This window comes from Xenopus laevis, chromosome 9_10L, assembly GCF_017654675.1.
Source record: "Xenopus laevis strain J_2021 chromosome 9_10L, Xenopus_laevis_v10.1, whole genome shotgun sequence".
Classification (NCBI taxonomy): Eukaryota; Metazoa; Chordata; class Amphibia; order Anura; family Pipidae; genus Xenopus; species Xenopus laevis.
In genome coordinates, this window is record NC_054387.1 from 63,447,043 (window position 1) to 63,469,973 (window position 22,931).

General features: G+C 39.9%; 1 protein-coding gene and 1 long non-coding RNA gene across 2 annotated transcripts in view; one reads left to right on the forward strand and one right to left on the reverse strand.

Moving 5' to 3' along the window:
- slc11a1.L (solute carrier family 11 member 1 L homeolog) overlaps positions 1–22,931 on the reverse strand; it is a 26,417-nt gene continuing 3,486 nt past the window's right edge. The window contains 14 exon segments of the mRNA NM_001094539.1: positions 1–422; positions 1,165–1,318; positions 4,223–4,296; positions 4,381–4,530; positions 9,580–9,699; positions 10,612–10,698; positions 11,374–11,532; positions 12,507–12,662; positions 14,392–14,459; positions 15,602–15,672; positions 16,140–16,246; positions 16,781–16,900; positions 17,860–17,982; positions 19,094–19,209. Of these exon segments, the coding sequence (NP_001088008.1) occupies positions 297–422; positions 1,165–1,318; positions 4,223–4,296; positions 4,381–4,530; positions 9,580–9,699; positions 10,612–10,698; positions 11,374–11,532; positions 12,507–12,662; positions 14,392–14,459; positions 15,602–15,672; positions 16,140–16,246; positions 16,781–16,900; positions 17,860–17,982; positions 19,094–19,209 (1,631 nt within the window). The 3' untranslated portion in view covers positions 1–296.
- The window catches only part of LOC108701308, a 9,745-nt gene continuing 5,789 nt past the window's right edge, over positions 18,976–22,931 (forward strand). The window contains exon 1 of the long non-coding RNA XR_005964088.1: positions 18,976–19,129. This is a non-coding gene — a long non-coding RNA (uncharacterized LOC108701308). The remainder of the gene's footprint in view (positions 19,130–22,931) is intronic.

Genomic DNA, 22,931 nt, shown 5'->3' on the forward strand with positions numbered 1-22,931 from the left:
GAGGTATGAAACAGCTTTATAACTGCATTTTGGCTCCAAATTAAATGTCTGCTTTTAGCAGGTCCCAGTTGCACCCTTTGATTGGTTCAGTTTTGCTGGTTCTGTTTCAGTCAGTCACTTTATTTATTCTGACAGTCATTTAGGCTAATACTGTATCCTTGTTCCATTATCGGGGTAATGAAATCTCCAAAAATTCATTGAGGATAAGTCAGTTGCAATCAAGACCAAGGAGTCCCCATGGGTATTATACACATTAATGGCCCACACCCTGCTGATATACAGAGCTTGCTAGTAACTCAATTTACTTCTGCTGAATTATTGCAAATCTCCGATTTTAAATCTTCTGGAACTTCATAGGAGAATTGCCGGTGTCTCCCCCGGGATAAAAACTCTGCCCCATGTGCCAGGCAACACGTCCAGAGCTAGAAATTAGCAGCAAAAGAGAAAGGTTAGACTTTCTACTACACCCTGTGCTATGTTAAATATATGCACTCTGCTAACTAAAACGGTTTCCCATTGAATGCTAGCATTGTAGTTCACAACAGCTATACATGTAGTAAAAAGCATATTGTTGTTTGTGGAAGTCAGGACTGAACTTATCGCCTGGTATTTTTCTGAAACATTGCATAGTTGAAGCTCTTAGGGTGGTGGCAGATGGGGTGATTAGTCACCCAGCGACAATTCTTCTCTACTGCGGGTGACTAATCTCCCCAAATGCCTTCCTACCGGCAATAATGCAAATTGCCAGCATAAGAATCGATTTGTTTTCTAAAGTCACTCAAAGGTGCCTCACAAGGAAACGATACGTATACGATACGCAAAACAATACATATGCCATCCTGCCAGCGATTCGCATTCTTGCTTTCGGGAAGGCATTTCAGGGCATTTAGTTGCCTGCAGTAGAGAAGATTTATCTCTGGGCGACTAATCTCTCCATCTGCCACCACCCTTATATGGCAAACTACCCATAATGAAGTCTCTCTAGCTTATATGTATATATATATATATATATATATATATATATATATATATATATATATATATATATATATATATATATATATATATATATATAAATCACAATTACTTTTGACTGCTCTAGTCACCAGAACTGATACCCCTTCCCAGCAAGAAGGCCAGTAGATAAGGGGAGCGAAGCCTTACCAGGTACAAATTGAATATGGCATAAAAGAACAGAAGAACCCCTGCAAGGACATACAAGGGAATGCTGTCCAACATGGGAATGTACACACACACAAAGTACAGGTTTATGGCCATGATCAGTGCAATGAGAAGAATAGCGACGATTTTCCCAATACTGCAAGAAAAAAAAAACATAAAAAGGACATAAATATGAATCTGTTGGTATTACAAAAAAGGCTTTTCATCCTTTTTACATGAGTATTTAAGAACGTTCTGATTTCTGGGGACAGGCTCCATTTCAAGAACTTGTCACTAGGAAACATCTCTGTCTGATTACCTACTGTAACAGCTTAGTTACCCACCTGTAAAATACAAGTCTATTGATGGAGATGCATATATACTGTTCTAAATGTGAAGTTGGCACTGTATTTATACTGCTAGGCCTTAAACATGAAGTGAGCACTGAGTATATACGCATTTGTGTTTGGGGGCATTAAAGGGGTGGTTCATCCATTCACCCTCCAACACTTTTTTAATTCAGTTGGTTTCTGACAGTTCACCAGAAATAAAGACTTTTTACAATTACTTTCTATTTTCAATGTGTGACTGTTTTATAATAATGTAGTGTAAAGTGTAATTTTTCACCTTCTAAAGCAACTCGAGGGGGGGGTCGACGACTCTGTTAACTGTTCTGAATTGATACATTTAGTTGATACATTTTGTATCTTTGTCCCTGCTGAGCAGAATCTCTGGATTTCATTAAAGGCAGCTGTTAGACTTGATACAATAGTTGCTAATAATCCAGAGATGCTGCTGAGAAATGAATCAACTATGTTGCAAAACCGTTTAGAATCTGCACCTGAACTACTGAGCTGCCAGACTGAAACACCAGAGACAGGGACATTAAACTTTTGTAAAAAATAGTAACAAATAACAAATGGAACATAATTGGAAAAAGTCTTTGAAGCAAATTCACTAACCGGTGAAAATTCACCATCGACGGCTTCACGGCCATCGCCATACTTAGCCAGGCGAAACATCGCTCAGGCAACTCAAATTCACTAAGTTGCGAAGTTTTGTTGCCGGCGCTGAATGGTTGCAAAGTTGCGCTAGCGTTAATTCGGCAAGCAAAGCGAAGTTGCGCTAGCGTTGGCTAATTTGCATATGGCGGAAAGTTAAATTTCAATGGACGTATATGTTGCAGTAAATACATTACACTACACAAGCCCAGGGAACCTTAATAAAATAAAATAGAGTTGTTATAATGCCCAACACATGTGCTCAGTGTATAGTTTATGTGCCATATGTTAGGAAATGTAGGGGGGAAGCCAGGTACCCTAAAAAAATCACAATCTTTTGCAGCCTATCACCCTGAAAAAAAGAAAAGACTCCAGTGTTTTTTGGGAAAATTTTTCAACAAAATTTCAAGTAAGTCCTATCTACTCCATTGCACTTTGCCTGGTCTGAGGTGGCGAAGGCAAGTCTGGCGATAGAGGTAACAGTCAGTAAAATTTAAAACTTAGTGAATTTGCGTAGTAACGCTCTTTCGCCACAGCGAAAATTCGCCTGCTGTTAGGGTGTGAAGTTGCACCAGAGTCTATCTCCTCCGCTAGAGAAATTATGCCAGCGACCGTTAGTAAATCGGCGAAATTACGTCAGCGTTAGCCACTTCGCCCTTTAGTAAATTTGCCCCCTTATTTTTATTTCTGATCTGAAACCAACTGAACTAAAAAAAGTGTTGGATGGTGAACAAACAAACAAACAAACTTGTAGTGTATTATAGAATGGTCAATTCTAAGCAACCGTTTCCCCCCCCCCGACTCATTCCAGCTTTCAAATGGGGATCACTGACCCCAGCAGCCGCAAAAATTTTGTGTTGTGAGGTTACAATTTTAGTATTATTATTCATTTTTATTAAAGGGGTTGTTCATTTCCAAACACTTTTTTCAGTTCAGTTGTATTCAGGTTCTTCCCCATATTTACTGCTGTGTGTTGTGTGGCTTTAAAGGTGACCTGTCACCCTAAGGGCTCTTACTCACTGGCGTTCTGACCTGCGCTCCCCTGCGTTCCGTTTTTTGGCGTTCAGCCACAGGGGAGCACAGGAATAGATGCATGTCATTATTTCAAATGGGGCTGTACTCACTCAGGCGCGTGTAGGCGCCGAACGCAGGTTGAGACGCAACATGCTGCATTTTTCCTGCGTTCGGCGCCTACACGCGCCTGAGTGAGTACAGCCCCATTTGAAATAATGACATGCGTCTATTCCTGCGCTCCCCTGCGGCTGAACGCCAAAAAACGGAACGCATGGGAGCGCATGTCAGAACGCCAGTGAGTAAGAGCCCTAATAAATATTCCAAATCCTTTTTTTGTGATGTTGGTTTATAAATTATTTAATTTAGATTTAAATTTGCAATCACAGAAAGCAGACAGGCACTTTTATTTAGGCAAGTTTTGCATCACCCCAAAATCTTGTGTATGTGCCAGAAAGGGGAGACCTTTTGCCCCTGCCCATACAAAGGCTACATAGTTATATAGGCCGTGAGCTGGAAGGGGGGAAGTGAGGAGAGCAGTGACATCTAGGAAGTGTTAATGGAAAGTGGAAGAAATTGACTGCCCCACCTCTATGCCTGAGGCATAGCGGCAGGGCAGGCAATATATGATTGACAGCTCAGATTATTAAATACATTTATAACAGGTATGGGTCCTTTAATAAAAACAGAATTTGGGTTTCATGTATAATTTGCAAAGAACTTTAATTATACAGCTTTATATATATTTTAAATGTAATGCTGGCACTGCATTTATACTTCTACGTGTACATTATATTTCTGTAGAGAAATATATAGAGTGATATCTATGTGAGCAGGTGAGGTGAAGGGACGTGGTCAAAAAGTGGGCATGGCCTAAAAAATTGTTTGCATAACTTGCTTTGTATGCCACAGTTCTGGTAGCTGGGCAGTATGAGAATTAGAATTTGCACTTTATGTGTGATGAATGAGGTCTTTCGGTAATTAGAATATTGAGGGAGAGACAGACAAAGCAGGTAGTAGGTTTTAAGTCTACTATTATAGAAACTCACATGCCATTGACAAAGTCGCACATCAGTGGACGCATGCTGGTAAAGGTGAGTACCGGTAGCAAGGCAAAGGGAAGCTGGAAAACAAATGCCATTATCAGGACAAGACCCTATGGTAGTTTCACATAATGGTCATTAGGACATTGCTGTATTCTTCCTACCAAAATGCTCTGCAGGACATTGAGTAAGTCATTCAAGCCTGTCAGATGTTCCACATCCTTAAATGCAGCCACAAACACAGTTGGGATAATGGCACAGGATCTGGTGAAAAGGACTCTGTAGAACCGTGACCACTTGAGATTGAGGAAGCCCTGGAAAATACAAGAAGCATACTCTTAAAGTAATAGTAAACCCTTTATTAATGTGAACTCATTTGCATTTGTTTGAAATAATAAACCCTTACTGCACAAAGTTACTGAACTGACAAAACCATACCTCCCAACATTTGGAAAATAGAAAGAGGGATAAAAACATCTGCCAAGCTAAGAATGGCAATTTCATTTGATGGCCACACCCTCTAAATACCACATCCATTTTACAAAATCTGGCAGGTTATGGAAAGTTTGAACACAGTTTCCCCAAGACACTTGCTTATCTTAAATTGTTGCAATTGTTTCTTTGCTTATCTTACATTGTTACAAATGTATCTAAGTACACCTGCTGAATATTCTGGGCTATCTGCCAAAAACCTCTTACTTAATTACATTTCAGAAACTTTGTATCTTTTACTGGCTGTTCAGTGCAGGAGATCAAAGAGAAAGTCAGAACATTTCAGTAAAAATCCGGGACTGTGCGTTGAGCTGTCAAAATCAGGACTGTACAACGAAAAAACAGTACAGTTGGGAGGTACTAATCACTATCGAGAACATTTCCATGCAGAACTTTACTGTTTCTGGCCTAAAAAGAGATGGAGCTCAATCTATTGGTCACATAAAGCACTTTAAAAGGAACAAACTAAATGACAGATTGTACCTTGAAACAGAAAATCCAGCCTGCGTGACAAGGCAAGGAATGTCCAGATTTGTAGCCAATGAAGGTTTCAGTTAATGGTCTTTCTGTGATTAATGGTTACACTAAGTATTTATTGTTCCATTAAGCAATGAGCTAAAGCTCCGGCTGTTACTGATAACAAATATACCATTCAGATAAATTCAAGCAAAGTACGCTCTTCAGCAGATAAAAGAGAATGAAATAGTTGATCTTACTAGCTAACCACATAACACATTCAATAAAGCCACAAAGGCACCACACAAGTGTGCATCCCATAATAACACATTGCGACTATAAGTGACAAGCTGAGCCTGTGTACTGTGTTTCTTTGGGCAGTTCTATATAGTCCCTAGCCTGCACTTTTTTTGGCCCCTGACAAAGACCTCTAGTTGAAGGGGTCAAAATGCATTGGGTTCTTTTTGTAAGTGCTATGAATAAATTTGACTTTTTTCTAAGGCGTGCCCTGCTTTTTGAAATTATTTATATTGAGTATGGAGGCTATTAGATAGCTCCTTGCAGTGAGCACCCACCTTTTTCTTAAGATTATTGCCTGGTGTGCCATCCTAACACCTATGTACTTTATAGTCCCTTTGACTGGACAGGTAGTGTATACCTTACAGACTACTCTCTGCTGTTGCTTCATTGCAGTTGCTGAAGCGGTAAAAATGAATGCTATTGCACATGATTCAGTTGCAAGCCTGACTAGCATTTTCAGATTGGTGATTGCCTCACTTTCAGCATCAACAATGGCATTAACATTTGATTCGCTGGCCCCTAGCTGGCACAATCTGTTGTGAAAACCCTGGAATTATCTCCACATCCAAGGTGGCGGTATCTCTAGGTCTCCCCACCATGATTAGGCACACTTGCACACAATTCATTAACAGCCAGCATGGCATATGCATTGGTGCTCAATGCAACTATGCAGTAAGATTGTATTTGGATGTTAGTTTGTTTGCGTCTATTTTTCACTTGCAGTCGCAAACTAACCCTTTAGCGTTGTCTAAACAAGTATAATCAATGTAGCCCATGATAAATAATATATTACCCCTTCCCTTCTATTTTAGAGGTGTTTAACGCAACATTTTAAGCACTGCTGCAAAATAAAATCAATTCCAATTCCCATAAATTAAGGAACTTCATACATTTCTGTATTCACCACCAGATGGAGCTTTCTAACCAAAAACTACAATTACTGGAGCGACTGCATGTCCATGGAGTGTAAAATAAAAGTTTGCACAAATATTTTCAAGACAATCTCAAATTATGGATAATTTTATTCTGTATGGTTGCTCTAATTGCATACAGTAAAACCTCCATTTTACATTCCCTGATTTTAAGTTTTCCCTCATTTTATACTGTTTGTTTGTAGTCTCAGCAATATATCATGCACAACTGATTTCCCTGATCTTACATTTTCCTGGATTTTGCACCTTTTTTTCTGGTCCCCTGAAAAACACACATTTTTTTGCTCATAAACCCTTTTGCAGAAAGGTATTACATATTCTAATTTGATCTTCTTTACTAGCCCAAAATTTACCAAGGGAACCACAGCCAATTAACACTGAAAATCCAAACCAAAAATGCCCCAGTAGCTCGTCATCTTTTTTCCTGCTGATTCACAGCACATGCTCTGGGCTGCTGTTGCTTACCTGAGTTTATGGACCAATATACAGCATTTATACAAGTCTGATTACTGACACTGAAGTTACAAAAAGACTATAACCCAGTGTAGTCAATAAACTACGTTTATCAAGCTTATTATTTATCAATTATATCAGGAGGTGTATCTGCATATTATTTAAGTTATTTAAATAATTGTATTGTTGCATACTGAATATAAAGAGATGATGACATTTATCCCTTTTCTCTATATCCCTTATGGCTAAGTGTAAAACCCTGCATTTTAGCTAATACAAACCAAAAAAGAATAATCTATAGAGGATGCAAGCCAGGAAGAAGAATGTAAAAGGGATTGTAAAGGGGTTATAAAGAGAAGGTGTTTAAGGATAAAAGCCACTGAAGGAGGACATATGTGCCCTTTTGTTTGCTAGTTCTGACTTCTGTGCTATAGGTCTTGGTATTATCCAATGGAAGTTGCTTCACACCATTTGATCCAACATCAACTTTTAACACTGGTCAGAGGTTTGTCTGGACCAACAGTGTCGGACTGGTCTACCGGGATACCAGGAAAACTCCCGGTGGGCCCTCCTGCTTGAAAACATTGGGCCTATTTCATGGTCATTCCCTATTTCTATGAGAACAAAGAAGCTAAATAGATGGAATAAATACTTCATAGTATTTAAAGAAAAGAGACTAGGAGAATAGAAGGTGAATGAGGAGAAGAAAAAAATAGTACTCATGGTGATGATTTTTTGGTGGGCCCTTGGTCAAAGATTTTTTGGTGGGCCCCTGGTGTCCCAGTCCAACACTGCTGGACCAGTTTGTTTGCCTTAAAGGTTGTGGATTTTGGGGTTATTTATGTTGTTCTTGTATGTGGTGGATGTAGGGTTGCCACCGGCCCGGCCAGTAAAAATTATGTTTGATCCCAATGTTATTAATAGGGAAAAAAGATAAATATATAGGAAGGCCAGTATTTTTTTCCAGAAAAGGTGACAATCCTAGGTGGATGTGAAGTTGAACTGGGATGGGCCCTAAAAGGTATGCAGGCCATCTGCACACATTGCACAAGGCCCTGGTTCCATTTTACAAACAGAAGGGACATGTTCCACACACTGACTTATTGGACCATCTGGCAACCAGACTGCAACAGAGCGCTGCTTCACATGAAGATGTAACAGACGCCTTTACCATGCATGCTCCTTAGTTGATGTAAAGATGTCCTTTGCGTGGGATTGCATATGGCATATGCCCCAGAGTGGATTCTTGGTGCTGTGGAGATTAAATGGAATTAGAAAGATATAATTTGGACCCCATGGATTCGCGGTGAATTTCCGGTGAAAAAATTTCATTTCATCAAAATTGTCGCACATCAAAATTATTCAGACGCCCATTGACTTTAATGCATTTGTACAAAAGAGTCGCGCATATACAAATTGTCAAAATAATTTTGACACTTGTTTGACTTCAATGCGTTTCACAATTTTTTCGCCTTTTCGAAAATTTCTCGACGAGACGGGACTGATCACTAGCCATGTGCAACATTCAGATGTAAAATGAGTTTGGCAGCAACATAAGCATGAATAATATTCTTGGGTGGTGCAAAATAAGTGCTGTGATTGGCCATTTGGCAGCCCCCATGTGGACTTGCAGCCTACAGGAGGCTCTGTTTGGCAGTACACCTGGTTTTTATGCAACCGAAACTCTCCAAGCCAGGAATTCAAAAACAAGCACCTGCTTTAAACCACTGGGAGCAACATCCAAGCAACATGCTGCTCACTAGCAACTGGTTGGGCATCACTGGTCTACTGTGTAAATAACAGTGCCTGTTGTTTATTTTGCTAAAAAGGGGCTACTATTGTGAATTAACAGAATGCTTTATTGTAGCTATAAAAAGGTTATTTTGTTGGAAATTTTTATTATAAATTTATAAACGAGTTTTAGGACTATTTGAGAATAATGGAAATGCTCTGTGAATGTAATAGAAATAATTACTGAATGTCAAAAGTAGTATTTCTTTGCAGTCCCTGTTGTTTATGTGGTGAGACACCACTGAAGTGGACATTGCAAGGTAAGCTTGAGCGAATATAAAGGGGTAGAGAACTGTTAAAATTTTATTTTGGTGTAATGAATAAAATAAGGGAGACTAGCTTTGGCCAGTGGTAGAACTGTAAAGAGGGTGATGTGAGATGCCAGTCTGGATCTATCAGGTTTAGAATAGGTTCTTCCCTGTGTGCAACTGAGCATCTCCCTGAAAGAAGGAACTGGAGGGCTACGGTAAAAAATTAGCTCAAGCAAGAGCAAGAAGGGCTGAGTATGTACTTGTGACTAACTGGGAATCTCAGAATGTACAACTGAACCTGTCTGGATACGTATGCATCTGTGTTTTCTCATGGCCAAAGGATTTGATGTGCCTAAATGTGGATTATTGCACAACAGTTAAATAAAAAGTTTTGGTTTTCTCAATATTTTTGTGGCAACATCTGTCAAAGGCACCCCTATTGAGTGTGGCACGTTTTATTTGTATATGTGTGTACAGATTTTAGCACACTCCTTATACAGTTTGCTATGTTGCATCATTTCCTTAAATATATTAGGGGCAAAAGCTTTACCGCATAGGTTACTAGGGAGCCACAAGCCTTATAGAGGAACAAATCTTCTGAAAAATGCAGAGTGAAGCATAAGAGAGACATGATGGCCATTGTTCCTATGCAGTGCATATTGCATAAACAAGCACTTGTAGTATTTACCTCCATCACAAACTGCCCAGCGTAGGTCCCCGTCATGGTAGAGCTTTGACCTGCTGCCAGGATTCCCACAGCCCAGATGTAGAGAGCAGCAGGGCCAAAGAAACATCCCAGTATGACACCCTACACAGAGACACAATGTGAGCAAATAAGGAAACCCTAACACTGTTTATAAAATATCAGCTGTCCTCATGATATGTTGATCCACAGCCTCCACAATTCTGTGCCGGACAATGCCTGTATATTAACGCTATAAAACTCTATAAAACCATAAAAACGGTATTAAATGTTTTTATGGAGCAAATGGACTATGAATGAACAATGCCAGAAAGGCACGCCTACATGATAAATCTGCAACATTCTAAAACTGACAGCAGCAGACATTCAAGCAAGAAACCTAAGTTAAGTATATATATATTAATACATTAATATACAAATCTGTAAAACCAAACAATCTGAAGTAATTGTTTCAGTGTGGATTTAGGATCATAAAATGTTTTTGTGTATTGTGTCCCACTAACTATCTAGGGGGTTGCAATATGCTCATCAAAGAGACACAAGAGGGGTCATTAATTAATACCCTGGATGCAAATGCAAGAGCATAATGGGACACAAAATCTCGCCGCTTATGCTTATTTTGCAAGCAATCACATCTGGGGCATATCTGAGCTCTATATCTCATCTGGTGAGAGGTGCAAATCATAGTTCTGGCAGACATAAGGCATTTCTGCCCAGATGCCCTTTGCACCCTGCACCTGCTGGTGCTCACTTAGTTAATCATTGGCCACATTAAACAATTGCCATTTGCCTAGGTGCCGTAACCTATAGCAATCAATCAGCAGGTAGCATTTACCAGTAACTTGTTACAAATGGTGATCTGTATATGATTTATAGCGGGTGACTAATCTCCTAGTGTACCATTGCCCTTAATTTAAAAAACAATGTTTATTTTTTGCATGAGTGTACCTTAGAAATAATATAGGAATAATAGTGTGTTTTTTGTAAATAATGCTTAAAAATAAACATATTACTCACCCCTTTGTATATGTCAACGGACAAGGATTCGTTATTGGCTGGGAACACTTCAGCATGTGGGCTGCTGCTGTTCTGGCAAACGTCAAACTGAAAGATATACATCATATATAAATATATACTGTTTGTTGTTAGCACTGTATATAACTAGTTCATTTTTCCTTAGGATGGGTTTTTTAGCTGGTGGAGGAGCACTGAACATGGCCATACAACCATCTGACACTGTTGCTCCTATGTGATTTGGGCTTTAAACTAAGAGAAAGTCTAGTAGTTACCTTTATACTACTGTATGCAAAGATCTTACATTTACAAGTTTAACGGTAAGTGGAATTTACCTTATAATGGATTTTCTGCAATGAGGAATAAAAGTTAATGAATTCTTTTTGAACCATACATTACTGAGTGTGTTTATTTGAGGTACTTTTGTTAATTACAATTTGTTATTGTATTCCCCCCTCACACACCACCCTTATTTTGGGGTTTCATGATTGTTTAATGATTGCAATTGAATGCATTGGCCTAATTCATCTCATTTATATAATATATTGAATGGAAATAGTAAAGGGACATTCCATGTAAACAATTGTTTCACACGTTGTTGCTCATACTAGGAGAGAGATAAACCCTTTTACAAGAATAACAGTTATGGAACACAGATTATTTTTCAAGATTTTATATCTCTTATTTTACAGTAACAGAAAGGAGCAAGGCACGTGATTGGGCTGTACTTGGACACGTTATGAATGTGACATCTCTGTTACTCACTGCATCCTGGTTGGTTTTATTGTAAAACGCCTCTGCAAAAACAGCCATGACAAAGAGGTTGATGACGAAGGAGACAAAGAGAGCGATGGATGACTCGATCATGTAGTACATATTGGCTTCACTCACTTCATGCTTCTGTTTGCGATCTACCATTCGAGACTGAAGAGAAAGGACACCATTACTGCCCCAAGAGCAACCTGTCAGGGGAATTAAAATCTCCACCACAATGAAAGTCCAATGGGGGGAACTTTATTAAGGGGCAGGGGCTTATATATGCACCCCCTACAAAACCTGAATTTGATATAGCATAACATTCATTTGCCCAAATAACCCTCTCATAGGATCCTAAACTATTCCTGAAATTACAGAGTTTCCATTGCCATCAGTAAAGGGATAATATCTGGCCATATACTCAAAGTACTAAATACTGTAATTAATTCAGTGTAGGTAAAAAACCTGCCTAGATAAGTGGATCACCTCACATAAACAACTGGTAACAGGCCCTGTCCAATTACTTAACATTCTGTTATATGTTAAGTAACATACATGTTATATGTATGTAAACAAGCCATCACTGTCAGAAAAAAATCCCTCCCATGAGAGGTTACAGCAAATGGATGGAGGAATAAGGATAATGCCACTTTCTAGTTTCTTATCACTACCACGGTCCTCTCAGGGCAACTGAGCATGGTCCAAGCCACAGTCCCTCATGATAGTCACTCCCCATTTGTTTCAATAGGAAGCTCCCCATCTCAGACAACCATCTCAGACAATGGGGAAGTGGCACCATACTCTCCCAAATTCCAATAGGCCATATGCCAGAGGGATAGGAATGAGGAGACTGAAAGAAAAGGAATACTGGCACTTGTGGTATGACCATTCCTCTATCAGCTGCAGAATCTGATATTTTGGGGACCAGGCCCGGACTGGCAATCTGTGGGTTCTGGGAAATGCCAGAGGGGCTGCTATAAGGTGCCATAGAAAGTCAGTATTTAGTGGGCTGGTGGGGGTTGTTTGGGCCTCTCTGTGGGCTGATTGGGCCTCTGTGTATTTCAAATGCCAGGGCCTATTTTAATTCTCAGTCCGGACCTGTTGGGGACAGTCATAACCTCACTTTCACAACAAGGCATTACCTTGACAAGGGAAGAGTGCAAGTATATGTTATGTGGCATAATGATGGCGCCAATGATTCCCACGGCCTGGAGAAGTTCAGGAGACCCACAGCCAGAGCAGTAAGGAAAGAACATGCCCTTTAGCACCTCCTTCTGATCAGGTTTTACCACCACATACTGGAAAAAGAAAATGGGACAGAGCAAGAGAGTCTGAGGAGATGAAGTCACATTTTATTCAGATATTACTCCCATTATAAACAGTATAGGGGGCTATGTGTGAACCCAAATATATACTTTCCCCTTCTAAGTCTTGTGTCTTTGTAATACCAAGAATATTTATATTTATTTATTTTAAGAGAAATTGGTGTCATTAATAAGCAGAATTTTGTCTTCCATAGATTATAGTTAGATTAGAAAGCAAGACACAGTGTACCATGAACATAGGAAGCTACATTATCACTTCCTTGGGTGACCTCATCTAGGTACAGAACAGGACAGTCATCAGGGTAATAGACAGTACAATTGTTAAGGGAGCAGTGTACCTGATACCTAATAAAGTGTTTTAACCACTGGGTGATGCTATTTCTGCTGCTAGTGAATTCACCCAACCTTTTTTTACCCATGAGCCACATTCAAATGTAAATAAAGTAAATTTAAAGTTGCAGAACAACATAAATATGCAAAATGTTCCTGGGGGTGCCAGGTATGGGCTGTAATAGCTATTGTTAGCCCCAATGTGGTCCAACAGGCTACTGGAGACTTTGTTTGGCAGGTCACATGGTATTTATGCAACCAAAGCTTGTCTCCAAGCCAGGAATTTCAAGTGCCTGCTTTGAGGCCACTGTAAGCAACATTCAATGGCTTGGTGAGCAACTTGTTTGAGAAGAACGTTTTGCTCTGTGCAAGTACTAAGCAATATTATCATGCACATCAAAAAAAAATATGAGCATAATAAATGGCAAAGGTACATTTATGTCACAGAGGGGTTGGACTAAACATAATTTACATCTGACAAATGCCTTGCAAGTTTGATTTGCCCATAAAGGTGTCTTGTATTGATGATAAGAGATCCCAGAGCCATTGGCATTGCAGAATCACTGCACCTGTGTGTAAAGAGAAGTAGACTTGCACATGAGATATTTATATCTTATTGTTCTCATTTCCTTCATGGGAACATGACACCATATATGTATGCTCAGACGAACAGTGTAGAGCACTGGTTCATGCAATTTCAGATCCAACCATGCTAAGGGTCCTCCTTAGTGTATAACAATTTCAGATACTGTCTGGCCCTGGGCAAATTGTTTTAAGAGGTCATTATACCATAAAATGTCTGCAAAATAGTGCTTAGTACAGTATTATACAATACATTTATGTTATCTCTCGTTACAAAGAGGGGTGAGTTGCTGAACTGTGCTTAGCATAAGGGAATATATACAGTATGGTGGCCTAGTTCCATATTGTGTCTATGTGCACACCATACAAATAGACTATAAGCAAACATTGAGGACTGTTCCAGCTGAACTGTGCTAACTACAGGGGCTTGCATCATTTTATGCTATGTCTCTATACAGGCCTACGACATAATCTTATGAACCAAACCCCCAGCCAGGCCACATTTATTCACAAGTCAGTTTAAGCATGACAGTTCTCCACTATCATTAACAGTTATGAAGTTCCTCTTTAAGGGGAAATGTTGGAATTTATGAGATATAAGGAGGAAGCATTTGTAAAACCTCAATTGCATTTTACAACTCATAATATCGCAGGGCAGATAATCTTGTGCTCGGCGACATAATGCTTAAAATTGCCTGTGTGCAAATAAACAAAGGAGAAATAAAGAAAAATTTTCCATTTAAATTACTCCCTTTTGTTTGGCACACAGGGATTTAGAATCCATCATTACCTCGTAGCCAAATGTCACAGCCATTATTGTGATCAGAAGACCAAAAAACGCTTCCAGCTTCCGGAGACCTGGGAAACACAGAGTAAGGGATATGTTTAACATTTTCATTCAGCCACAGTGGCAAATTACCAAACTAAAAACAGAAAATGGGAGGAATTGTGCAGATAAACTGGGGATCCTGATTGATGGAGCACTCCCTTTTCTGATTTGGTTGTGTCTGTGTCACTAAGCTATGGGCTCTTGGCATCTGTTCTTGAACTACCATCTGTATCTGGTGAGTCTGAGTTAGATACACTGGTTATAAAAATTTTAATGGGAAGAACATACAGTATGGGAAAGTCTTTGGGGCAAATTCACTAAGTGCCGAAGCACCTAACGCTAGCGTGAATTCTCCAGCATTGGGCATTTCCGTTACTTCGCCAATTCACTAACGAATGATGGCATAACTTCGCTAGTGTTACTTCGCTCCCTTACGCCTGGCAAATTTGCCCAACGGAGGTAACTACGCAAATTCACTAACGTGCGCATTGTTCTGAACGCTACCTTTTACTCCAAACTTCCTTCGCCACCTCAGACCAGGCGAAGCGCAATAGAGTAGAAAGGGATTGCTTAAAAAAAAGGCGTTTTTTTTTTATTATGGTGTGATAGGCCGAAAAAGATCAAAAAATTTTTTGGGGCTCCCCTCCTTCCCCCCTACATTTCCTAACTCATGGCAACTTAACTATACAGTGGACACATGTGTAGGGCAAAATAAAAATTTTATTTGCTGTTTTGAAGGTTTCCCAGGCTTGTGTAGTTCTGCTACATATACCTCCATTGTAACTTGAATTTGGCGCCGTTTGCAAATTAACCATCGCTAGTGTATCTTCGGTTTGCTTGGCGAATTAACGCTAGCGCATTGAGGAGTGCTAGCAAAAATACGCCTGGCGAAGTGCGGCGAAACGGACGCCAGCGCAACTACGAATCTTAGTGAATGTCCCACACTGTATCTGAGTGATGAAAGATTGGTGTGTTTTACCAGCTTCTATTTGATCTGATAGTTCTAGAGGTCTACTGTTGGGCAGCTACTGTACTTCTGTTGGCAGTGATCATGCAATCTAAATGTTCTCCAAAAGAGTCACATGAACTTCTTGTGATCAAGAGTACAAAGTTCCTCACTATAAAGTGATTATAGATTGTTTTCTTCCCCTTCTGTTTCATATTTACTCACCGTATTTGTCTAGGAACAGAAAGAACAGTGTGTCTATAATGGTGATAAGTACACCTCCCCAAAGCGGAATTCTGCAGAGGTGAGAAAAAGGAGTGTGAGCTCTCTGTGCAACAGGAGAAAAAAAACACTGACATTCTGCCTCCTTCCATCATCCGTGTAGAGAAAAACACTGGATTTGCTTCAAAAATAATAAGTGAAAATTTGTAATTAAATGAATATAAGTGAACCCTTGATCTACGAGCCTAATTTTCTGATACTGTGGTGCAACGGTGACAAAGAAGTTACAATATAGAATGAGCTAATTCTGGAAGAAAAGTATTGCGTAAGTGACAGATCCCGAGGTAGATGGATGTGTAATATGCAAATACCCCCTCATGACTGGAAGGCAGTGCCAGTGAGTGTGCCAGCTGTTTCAGTAAGACAGACGAATCACTGCAGACAGAACAATAGCACTGAAACTCCAGAGCTGTGTTATAACAAATACCTTGGCAGAGGCTATGAACAAAGGGAGCTGTTTGTATAATGAACACATTCTCACCGGCCTGAAGATAGGAGACTGAAGGCAATGGCAGTACCAATAACTTCCTGCATGTCTGAGCCAATGATAGCGATTTCCACCAGAATCCAAAGGATCCATCTTGGAGCCTGAAATGCAAAAGAGACCTCAGGTGTTCACTTGGAGCATTAGGGATAAGGTGTAAATAGGTGCATGTTTTGCTCTAGTTCTTTACTGAGAAGCCAGTTGTGAACAGTCTCCTACAGCAGTGATCTCTATTGGGGACAGATTCAGAAAGTGTTTTTCCTAGAGGTAGCTCTCACTTCGTTCCCCATAGAGATGAATGCAAAAAAAAATAAGGCAGTGAAACCTGCCCAATTAGTTTAAGACCCCTTTTATTCAATGGGAAAGAGAGCAGCCCAGGAACAGGAAATACAGACAATCAGAGCTCTATGCAAGGGGATATAATAGGGCGGTGGGGGTAGGCTAAGGTTCACTTATCCTTGGAGGTATATTTAGTAGGGATAAGCTAACATGTACATGTTTCATTCTAAAGACATACTGTACCTTCTGACATTTCAATTTTAAAAAGCATGGCAAGGCAATTTTCATCCTGATTCTGTGGCAGTGTCGCAAGGTTAAGTTAAGAGAAGGCTAAACTGAGTGGAGGCTACTGATCATACCTTAGGGTAATAGTATCGGCAGATTTGAGCCAAATCCATCCCTGTCACCACTCCCAGCCGCACTGCCAATCTTTGGCACAAAAGACCCAGCACTGTGGCGCCAAGCAGAACCCACAGGAGCTGACAAAAAAGGAAGCAAAAGCATCATGTGCAAATGAACTAAACTGTGGCACATCAGAACTCTAAATATTGAAGATGACACACGCTAGTGCCCTATTCCCGTGTGAGGGCACTGAAAGCACCCTATGAGAGCTACTAAATGAATATCACGTGGAGTTATACCACAGTTATAAACTTACACTTCAAGGGGATCGAATTCCAAATAATTAATTGAGACATTCGGCCAAGCTTTCTCTGAAAGTCAAAAGGTGAAAATTTTAAGGGCACTCTCACCCGAGAGAGCTTTTGAGCTGAAAACCTGGTATAAGGCAGTCTAAAACTGTGAATATCTCAGAAACCACTAAAAGCAAAAAAGTAATGTAAATTGAGGAGCACTCTCAAAAAATTTACAGCAATACATTTTTGGGTTTAGATCTCTTTTAACCCTTTACCTGCTAGTATTTTGCCAATGTATCATGGGGCACTGTAAAGCAGTGAGAAAAGTGGGGGAACAGTATTTATTGTAGAAGATGCCAACAGTAGGGCAAAATGGTGACCAAAACACAAGATGGAGACAGTAGTGGTTATATACTACCCACAAGTAGTCCAAAAAAGAAGTATAATCTGCCATGTTTTTGTAGTTTTCTCTGTTTAGGTGCACAACAACCTACATTTGCCCCATGAGCATAGCTCTGTCTGTATTTGGCAGAGCCTTATTTACAAGTGGGTTAAAGCATATAGGAAACCCCACCAGCCCTTCCCATTCAGACTTGAAATTTAGAGAGCACCAGCTCAGATGTGTCCGCCAATTCTATGCTCTGCATCTCAGACCAGATTCTGAAGCTCGCAATGAGCACAATGGGGTACTGTTTTTGCCCAGGCCTGGCACAACTAATGACAACCCTGGCAGTATGTGCAGTATGTGCAGCTGTGTGGGCTTAGTAAATAGGCCCTATTCTATTTTTTTTTTTCTCCTTTACCTTAAATCCAGCAATGGCTCCACACTGCAGATCAGACTCGATGTTCCCTGGATCAAGGTATGCAATGCTCATCAAGAACCCAGGGCCTGTAAATGCCCAGAGTTTCCGAAAGCTGAATCCAGGCTGCCAAGAGAGAGCCGTAAGGACAAGTCAAGTACATTCTGAAGTAGTGACCAAATTTTTGCTGCCTGCCATGTCTTTCTTTTATTTTCTGATATTTATACTTCTAAATAAGGGAATGCTGTTGCTTTGGTCACCAGGAAAAGCAATATATATATATATATATATATATATATATATATATATATATATATATATATATATATATATATATATATATATATATATATATATATATATATATATATATATATATATATATATATATATATATATTGCTCTTTGAATTCATATCTGATCAGTAATAAAAGAGCCATTGAGAAATCTCAAACAAAGGCAGTTCCTATCCCAGCCAAGAGATGCCGGAATCACATATCCTTGTCAGAACCTTTCTGGGTTATACGGGGCCATGAGCAGATTAACATTCCAATGTGGATAAGTGATGGAGTTACATCTAAATTATTGCTGTATATTCAGAACAGGACAATTTCTGGGCAATTTACTCTAATCAGCTTTATTTAATAAAAAAAAATGTCTTAGCAAGAGAGCAAATGAGTGCTAATGTGCTTAGCTGAAATAGCCTGATTTCTTTTCCTTGCTAGCAATACATATAATCTATGTATAGCCTATCTATCTATCGATCGATCGATCGATCTATCGATCTATCTATCTATCTATCTATCTATCTATCTATCCATCTCTCTATCATCTATCTATCTTCCTTGCCTATCTATCCAACTATCTATCTATCTATCTATCTATCTATCTATCTATCTATCTATCTATCTATCTATCTATCTATCTATCATCTATCTATCTATCTATCTATCTCTCTCTCTCTCCATCTATCTATCACCCCCGAGGGACAGAGAATGTTATGAATGTTTTACCTGGGAAAGTCACAGTGACAGGGTATTGGTTAAGTCTTGCACAATCTGTGTTCCAAACTCATCCCTAATGTGTTCAGCTTCCTCACTCATTCTGTCTCATGTTCACCTTCAGTATGCCCTACATCTACCCGTGTGCATATCACTGACTGACCTGCCAGAGACCGACACTCACTGTCCAGGAACTCGACCAGTGTATGCCACGTATGCCTTCTCCTTCCACTCACCATGCTTGTGCTGGGAACAGCAATCCTTTCATCCAGGTAGGTCCTCTCTGACTTTTCCTTAGTGCAGGTTTCTGGGTCACCAATGGTTCCATAACTTCTGTTCCATGCTCCAGATGCTAAAAACAATCAATCAGTAAATCAATTTTTGGTTTATATTTTTGACACTTTGGGGACAGTATCATGTTTCTTGTGCTAGTCAGCAGCAGACATTTATGCCTGTCACCATACCCAGGGAAGAAGGGTGAAATTGGAGATTGGAGAGGCTACCAATAGATGGCATTCCAGGGCACAGCTCTATATGGCAGTTGGTATTTTTAGGGCCTTTGTGCTGCATCCAGTGCTAATATTGCTGCAGAGGGATGAGGTATTACTATTACTTTGTGTCCATAAGGGATCCCTGTACCTCAACACAAATAGGTCTGGCATGGAGAACAGGATTCCCTTTGCTCTTTGCACCAACACCTGTGCCATATCTGCTTGATCCCAACAGACACAACAGCACACGCGTTGCTATAGCTGTGCCTATTATCAGATGCCGTGATATTAAAATTCTGCATTATATAAAACAAGGAATATATGGAAGCTGATATTATGTAATTTGTACTTGCAAAGGACATTTTGTGGTTAGAAGACAAATTCTTTGTCAGCCATTTTCCTTCTTTGTGGCTACTGGCTGGGAGTGATCCTGATCTGACTATACTCTGTCAGCATAAATCTTCGTGAGAAAGCATGACTTGCAACAGGAATGGAGAAGTCACAAATCACAGGGTCATAAAGTTACCAGATTAGGAAATGGGACTACACATTACTGCTTCAAAGTAGCAAATCTGAGTAAATATATTTAAATAGAGGGGGCAGTTTGGGGTTAGGGTTTGGTAAGTGAGAAGGCACAGTTCAGCCCCAGGCAAAGACTGTAGCCAGTGTCAGACTGGGACACCAGGGGCCCACCCAAAAACCTTAGACCAGAGGCCCACCAAGAAAATTTAGACCAGGGGCCCACTCTCAGTACTATTATTCTTCCTCTCCTCACCCAACCTCTATTCTCCTAGTCTATTTTCTTTACATACATTAATCTATTATTCCTATTATCTATTTAGCCTCTTTGAAAGCCTCATAGAAACAGGGAATGGCCATGAAATATGCCAAATGTTTATCAGCACAAGGGCCCATTGACGCCTGGGCCCATCGGGAGTTTTCCCTGGTATCCCGGTGGGCCAGTCTGACACTGACTGTAGCTTACTATACTACAGCATACTACAGTATAGTACTGCAAAATCATGTGTAAATAGATGAGGGATGGTTGATTTTGCATGGGGGCAAAGTCAACAGAGTGGCCCCAGAGCAATAAAGCCAGCCCAATCAACATGATTTTTCAAAATCACATAGTATTATAGATTAATTGGAATATGCAATACATACAGTACTCACAAACTTACTCCATCATTGTAAAATTAGAGACTCACAATCATGGTCTAGTGGCCTGGGGGCTCTCCTTTCTCAATATACTTATAACTCTACTCTGAATCAGCTATATTACAATGGAGGAGATTACCTCCATATACCTCTTAAGGTGGCTATAGACGCAAAGATCCGCTCCTTTGGCGACATTGGCAAACGAGCGGATCTTTCCCAGATATTCCATTAACAAGCATGGCTATATCGGGGGGTAATCTAAACGTTCGGCCATATGGCCGAACGATCCGATTACGATGAACAATGGGCTCCGGCCGGATCGGTCGGGTCAAAATCAAACCTGTCCGATCGACCAAACGACTGATCTCGGCCGGACGAAAAATGTCGGCACACTCCACACACAATCTGAAAATCGTACGAATAGAGGATAGCATCTTTGCATCTATGGCCACCTTTAGGGTCTAAATCTATAGATGTCTGTGGAGGAGAATGCTGACAAGTGAGACCTAATAGTTGTGCTTACGGACTGGACACTGCCTAGCCAAGCCAATCCCACCCTGAGCAAGACCAATACAGCCTTTTAATCAGAATATGATGGTTTACTTTTATTTAGACCTTTAGGGTCTAAATCTATAGATGTCTGTGGAGGAGAATGCTGACAAGTGAGACCTAATAGTTGTGCTTACGGACTGGACACTGCCTAGCCAAGCCAATCCCACCCTGAGCAAGACCAATACAGCCTTTTAATCAGAATATGATGGTTTACTTTTATTTAAATATTTTTTATTTATTTTTTTAAAGGCTTTTCACCTTTAAATCAACTTTTAGTAACATGTAACATGTGATATTGTGAGACAATTTGCAATTGGATTTAATTTTGTTTAATATTTGTGGTTTTTGAGTTATTTGGCTTCTTATTCAGCAGCTCTCCAGTTTACAATTTCATCAGTCTAGTTGCTAGCATCCAAGCTACCCTAGCAACCATGCATTGATTTGAATATGAGACTGGAATGTGAACAGGAGAGGGCCCGAGTAATAAAAAGTAGCAATAACAATAAATATGTAGCCATACAGGGCATTACTTTTGTAGATGGGGGTCAGTAACCCTGTTTGAAAGCTGGAAAGAGAAGAAGGCAAATAATTTAAAAAAAAACTATAATAAATACATAATGAAGACCAATATAATTAGCCATTCTATAACAACTAGTTAACTAAAAGGTGAACCACCAATTTAATAAAATGTATAGGGTTCTGGCATGGTCCCTTTCATCTGTATTTAGATGCTTCTGCAGATGGTTACCATCATTATGTAAGAATGTTTTGCACACAGCACTACTGCACAGGCATGCTAACATGAGAACTTGAATTGAATGTAGCAAACTTAAGAGTTAACCATCACAGACAATTGTTTAGAAGGTGGCATTGCCCCAAACATAAATTCACATTGGCACTCATACAACACAACAGCATTTAAAAGGGGTAAAAATCAAAAGGGCAAAAAATTAATAGTACAAAGAAGGAAATACATTCTTGGATCATCCTTCTGTAGACAAATATTTGTATCATGTGGGAGAATTGCAACACTCCTTGGCTGAGTTTCTGCAAAGTCAATGTCTCAGCCTCTCAGTATCAACTACAAGTGGGTGAGGAACGAGGATGTAACACAACAACTGAGGCTGAGAAATGGCACACGATCATGAGGTTAAAATGTGACCCCCTACTCTCTTACAATTAAATTCCCTGCCCTAGACACTATCTTCCCTTTGTGAATTCAGTTTGCACATCTAAACATGTTTTTACAACAATTCTGATATAGCCACATACCCATACACAAATATGCAGTGTCACTTGGCAAGAAAACAGCCGTTGTATTTGGTTTCAGTTACAGCAAACAAATCATTTTTGGCTGAGACACAGATAACCCTGGCATACATTTTATATGACTGCCTCAAATAGTATGTTCCTGCTATTGGCTGGCATTCAGACAAGGGATCTGAGATCAGGATACTATCCTTTTATATGGGTTTATGGCTATACAGTGGGAATCTCTGCTGTCTTGCAGCATTGGAGACTTAAGTTCAATTTCTGCCAGGGCATTCTCTGCATGGGATTCCTCCCCCACTCCAAGAGCATACAGGAGGGTTTACTGGCTCATTGTGATAGACACCTTTTTCTTGTTTGCTCTATTGGGGCAGAGAATGATGATCTCTGTAAAGCTCTGTGAGACCAGGTTTGGGGATTAGGGCGGGGGACTCAGAGGGCCCCTGGACACAGTGGGCCCTTTGCCCTTTTTTGGAGCACAGAAAAATAACCCTTTTCCAGGTTCTGCTTGTGTTTCATGTATTTCCAATGGTGAGAAAGATATAAGTTAATTTAGGAGTTTGTGATCAAAGGTCAAGGAATGAATGAGGTTAGGGGCCTATTT